The sequence below is a fragment of the Penaeus monodon genome, chromosome 40 (assembly GCF_015228065.2).
Source record: "Penaeus monodon isolate SGIC_2016 chromosome 40, NSTDA_Pmon_1, whole genome shotgun sequence".
NCBI lineage: Eukaryota > Metazoa > Arthropoda > Malacostraca > Decapoda > Penaeidae > Penaeus > Penaeus monodon.
The window spans coordinates 16,611,809-16,617,947 of NC_051425.1; the positions used below are offsets into that span (position 1 = coordinate 16,611,809).

General features: G+C 40.3%; 1 protein-coding gene across 1 annotated transcript; it reads left to right on the plus strand.

Annotated features, from left to right (window-relative positions):
• Window positions 1-1,780: 1,780 nt before the first annotated feature.
• On the plus strand, window positions 1,781-2,247 carry LOC119597827 (the record flags this gene model as incomplete). The annotated part of the gene is given in 1 exon segment (XM_037947467.1): window positions 1,781-2,247. A coding segment is annotated over 1 exon segment (157 nt), but the record flags the coding sequence as incomplete, so codon positions are not given.
• Between the last annotated feature and the right edge of the window lie 3,892 nt (window positions 2,248-6,139).

Sequence of the window (6,139 nt, forward strand, 5' to 3'; positions counted from 1 at the left end):
TCTCCTTGATTGGCATCTAAAAAAGAAAAAATCCATATGATCACTTGCATCATACTGAAAAAGATGCAAATAAAGTGCAAAAGAGGTACGATAACCAAAACTTTCCCTGAAACTACCTGTGCTAATTGAAAATCTTGTGTAATGAAGAGTTGAGAATGTACATTCAGATGAATGCATTTACAGCAGGATTACATCTTGATATAGTGTAGCCTTCCCCATAGTTTTGTGTGCTTGTTAGGCCCTGGCTGCAGTTGCTGAGAAGCCCCTCAAAAGTATGCTGAAAGTTCTTATAGCCTTATGTAAGCAATCATTTATGTTGCAGCTCAGAACATAGAGAGCAGGGTAATTTTATGTTTCCTACACTTCTAACTTATCCTTCAAGTAGCTGACTCTGTGCACACCCTCATGCTTTGCTTGGTAGGGTGCTGATGGCTCCCACCATTATAGAATTAATACTGTTATTTTGCAAGTAGTCATTGCATGAAAATAGATTTTCCTTCCCCACCACATTGATTTTGAATTTTGATACTATTTAACCCTTTGCCAACGGGTGGCATGTACGCACATGCCATGGCATGGCGGGACTATCTGCCGGTAGTATGTACGTACATGCCATGGTGTATGTATGGACATGCCATGAGTTTTTTTTTTTTTACAGTCACGGCAAAATATTATTTTTCTGCCACTTAAAGTGTGAATAAGTTGTTTAAAAAAAAAAAAAAAAAAAAAAAAAAAATCAATTCAATTCCATTCCATGATGCCACACACTGCTTATTTTATTCAGACTATAGAGTGAATAATGATCAACTATGGAGTCTATATAACAACAAAAATATCCTTCAGTCTCAATTTATCAGGAATATGGCAAGTAGAGACTTGAGAAAATAATGAAAACTGAAAATACAACATATCCTCGTAGTATTACGAAGAAATGGCATGGGATGCTGGTATTTGGCATGAGTGGTCGCGCATGCTAGGGTGACAATATAAGCCCCTGGCAGCGAGGCCCGGGCCACTATGAATACTACCCGTTGGGAAAGGGTTAATGTATCATGGCTTGATAAAGTGTGGATAAAATGTTTTGCAGGTATTCTAATCTGGCTGCACAGTGCTGAGGCTTTCTTACCATGTATTGAATTGTGTAGAATATCAGGACTTGGAATCTCGAGAGAATATAGGTCTGACACAAACTCGTACTGATTGGGAAAAAAGGAATTTAAATTAACCCGATGGGCTTGGGAAACAGAATTTCTGTCATAAACTTGGTGATTTCTGGCAACATCCAGACACTGGGCGCAGGAGTCCTTTACATGCAGTGGAACATCTTGCTCTGGCATGTCTACATAACCCACAGACCAATAGTTTGATTTAATCTTTAAGTGGTCCTTTTGTGTTTGCAGTCAAGCTTAGAATTTTAATAACCATCTTCATTTGTTAATTATAGTCGGGTTCTTTTTCAAATGAGGATTGCTATTGATCATAGATGCAAGTTGATACTATTTGTTATTAGATATGAAAAAAGGGAATCTGACAAGATGAGGCTTACAGCAGAGAGAAATTAACCATTGGTTGTTTGAAGTAAATATTTTTCTTCACTGAAAATGGCATACTGAAAGATGACTCTGCTTTCGTTTTTTTTTTTTTTTTTTTTTTTTTTTTTTTTAGTTTCATTGAGTTTTTTTTTTTATTTATATCTATGTATGTATTTGGTATTTTTATTCATATACATTTTTATTTTTTTTCCTTTTTACTGAATTTTGAATTTACTTTCTTTTTCCAGGGCTCTGAGAGATAGCATTACACAGCAGCTGACCAACGTGGAGAAATTGGTGCTTGGGAAGATGACCAAACAGCAGTACATGGATGCTGAAACTCCTCTACACAAAAAGAAGGAAGAGCAGTTGGAGAAAATGAAGTCCATTTTGAGTGGCCTCTAAAAAGAAAGTAAATAGGATTTAGGGTTGGCTTGGTCAATTTTTCATATGTACTTCATAATGATGTATGATTCCTAAGTTATATATCAGTAACTTTTAAGTTAGGAGGAAAAGGAGAGCAAATTGACTTTATAATTTGCAAGATTCACACTAATAGTGCATTAAAGAAATTACCCACAAAAGAAAAATACATTCCATAAGAATGTGGGTATTTTTGTGATTTATGTTGTGTTGGCGTGTTAAGCACTTTCCTTAATGTTTATATATCCTCATTGACAGAGGATAATGTGATTAAAGGAGCTACTGTTTAAAATGAGATTTTTTCTTGCACTACAACCTTTCAACTTTACTATCTTGCACCACACACACACACACACACACACACACACACACACACACACAACACATACAACAATACAAAAACACATACATACACACACACACACATCCACACAAAAACCACACACACATCCAACACAACATATAACACACACATTATTACACCCCACACACTTACACCACACACACACACAACAATACACACACACATACCCCAAAACATACACAACAACATATACACACACACACAAAACACAACAAATATACACCAAACCAAAAATATCCACACATACACACCACAACACACACACACATATAACACACCCACATAAACAACATACACACACATACACAACAATACACACCACAACACACACACACACACCACACACCACACACACACACCACACACACAACACACACACACACATATTAAATTAGATAATATATATATATATATATAAAATTTTAAAATTATATATATTATATATATATATACACACACACAATATATTAGACATATTACAATTTTTTATAGACATTTTATATATATATACATATAATTATAGAATATATAAAAAATTTATATTATAGACATTTAATATATATAATTATATATATATATTAATATATAATATATAAAATTATAATATATATATATTATAAAATATACATATATTTTATAGACATATATTTTAGAATATATATTATGGGGAAAATATATACACAATAATTAAGACATAATATATACAACATTTTTATAGACATATATATATACACACAATTTTAAGAAAATATATACACAACATATTACACACACACATATATACACACACACATATATACACAACATATATAAACACCCCAACAATACACAACATATCACACCACCAATCACACACACAAAATTACACACACACACCATATACACACACACACACACACATATACACCCCAAACACACAAAACAATTTTAAAAAAAAAAAAATTACCACAAAACCCACATATAACACAAAATTTATACACACTATATAAAATTCCCTTTTTAGCTGTATCCCTTTCTTATATGGGGTCGCCAGATCAGGTTCCATATTTTTAGGGCCGGATGCCTTCCTGACGCCAACCCCCTTCTTTTTCCCGGGTTGGGCCCGGGCATGTTGGGGCGGTTCCCCACCCAGTGGCTGGTGGCAATCGAGGTGAAGTTTTCCCCAAGGGAAAAATGTGCCGGCCGGTGCTCGAACCCTCGAACTAGATTGCCGTGTGAAGCTTGAGTCCGTGCTTAACACTCACCCACCGGGCTACACACACAATATATACACCACTTATATACACACATTAAGCCCCAACAAAATATGTAATCATGTTGAAAAGGAGGGATGCTTTGCCCAAATGATTATGATGGTTGCATGATATGGTTATAACAGTTTAAACTCTTATTAAAAAGAGTCAAACAGTGAGGAGACGAATGAGATATATATAATCAGCTGAGTCAACCCCACTGAGGACGTAGGCCTCTCCAATTTTTTCCAACTTTGTCTGTTTTGTGTTTTTTTTTCCCTCTGGGCCCCCCAAATTTTCGTTTTTTGTTACGCCAAACTTGTCACGGCTGGCACTTGCCTTTTTTCCCTATAACCCAGTCTCTTTTTTTTTTTGCCCATATTCCCCCCCCAACCCCGGCCCCTTTGTTGTCGTGGGGGGTTTAGGAGGGGGAGACGGGGGACCCAATGAGGGGAACCCCCCAAACCCGGGGGAATCAGCCCTCATCAATAATTTGCATGGTCTTTATTTTCCTTCCCATTTTCTTTTCTGTCCCTTCCCCAAAAAACCCTTTACTATCCCTCTAAGGTGTGAGACCGTGCTGAAAGGATGAAAGGGGTGACTTTGTGCCAGTCCTGAAGGGCCCTGGGGGAGCCATGGGACGGTATTCCCGTTGTTATCTAGCCCTTACCCCTCAAGGGGACCCTGGGGGTGGCTGTTTTTATCCCCAAAAACCCAGGTTTTACCATGGCCAAAAATGAAAATTTATTCCTATTAGGGGCAATGGGGTTTGCCCTTTATCAAATGCCCAAAGATGTAAACTCATCCGACCCCCTGCCCCCAGGTCTTTTTGACCACGGTCCGAAACTGCAAAAAAACTACCCCTCATAAACCCACTAGTACAGTAGCCAAAAACCAACCCTTAAGAAACATTTCCACTCTCCCAGCACGCTCAATTTCATCACCTTACCCCCACAACCCCCAAATAACCCCCCCACCCCCCTTATTAATACCTTACAGCCTTTTTCCCCCACCTCCCCAAAAACACTATCCCTAAAAACTACCCATCGTACGCCCCGCCCTTGGAAACCCCTATCACTAAAAACAAATGAATCCCCTCTTCGCGCACCCAAGGGGCCCGATTTTTCGTGACCCCTCCCACAGCTCCACTCTGACAACACCCTTCTTTTTCCAACAAGTCTCCAAAAACAAGTAGGAAAATTCTTTCCGTAGCCGACCCGACCGCTCCCGTTGTCCAGAACACCAAAAAAACCAAGCTATAGCATTAACAAAAAAAAAAAAATAAGGGTAACCCCATCCGCAAAACCCCATCCAACCCTCAATACTTGCCCCGGGAAATTTTCAATCTCCCCAGAAAATTTCCCCCCAATTAGACAAAGTTTGGGTCAGATTGTGGAAAAGCCCTATTTCCCTGCTCACGGACTATGATGCAAGTCGTACAAGTACCCCTTTCCCCCCCAGAGTAATGAAAGAAACCCACTAACATACCAAAATTATTTCCCGTAGACATGCTTCCTTTTAAAGTTTTATAGGAGGAGAATCCCCCTGTTCGTCCATCCCAACCCCTTTCCCAGTCGTCCCAAAAAATGTTGCGTCTAGGCCCCCAGCCAAACTTCCCTTTCCAACCCAGTCCCCACTAGTCCCCAAAACCCGGCCATCCCCGATCAAAATGCCTCAAAATCACGCAATGTGCCAACTGGGGCGGCCCCCATAATGTATTTATGGGGGGCTGCCCCAAAACCTACAAATTTGAGTCTGAGGTGAAAACTTCAGTTTTCAAACTTGGACTCAATACGGAACCAGACAAGAAGCAGGGGACGGGGTTTCCCTTACCCCTTACCCCCGTAATATGCTCTTTCTCCCAATTCCCCTAAACCCCCCCCCCCTACACAAAAAACCCCTCTTTCTACCCCCACCTTCCCCAGTAAAACTTTTTTGCCACCCTAAATCCGGGACACCCCCAATCTCTATCAGAATCTCAATCCCCCACCAAAACCCCCAACCCCCCCCCTCTCCCTCCTGCATCCCGAAACAGACAGAAAAAAACGTTCCCCCCCCTTTCCCCCTACCAACAATCACCTCCCCCTTTCCCTTTTACTCCTTTGCTTGAGACCCGCCTCTTTCCCCCCCTCACAAGAAATCCTAACCCCCAAAACTAAAAAACCAAAACCTTAGAAAAAAAACCATTGAAAATTCAGTTTACCATGAAAACGACAAAACCCTCAAAATCTTACAATCGCCCCTTTCCACACCCCAAGTAACTGCAAATTTCCATCCTCCTCCAAACCTATCCCCCTACCCCCAAAATCCCCCTACCCCCCCCCAAAAACCAAACCCATCCCCCCGCCCCCAACCCCAACCCCCGCCCACTTTATCCTCCCACCACCCCCTCTACCCCTTCCATCCCCCCTGATACACACTGAATCCTTAGTCACAAGACCCCTTTCCTCAGACCCCCATCTCCTAATACCCTCCTAGTAGAACACAACCCCACCCTCTCCCATCCAGACCTTCAATCCTTTCCCCCCCTCTAGCTTTTTCCCCCCTCAAAATCTCCAACACGTATTTTACAATCTTACAGTAAAGTA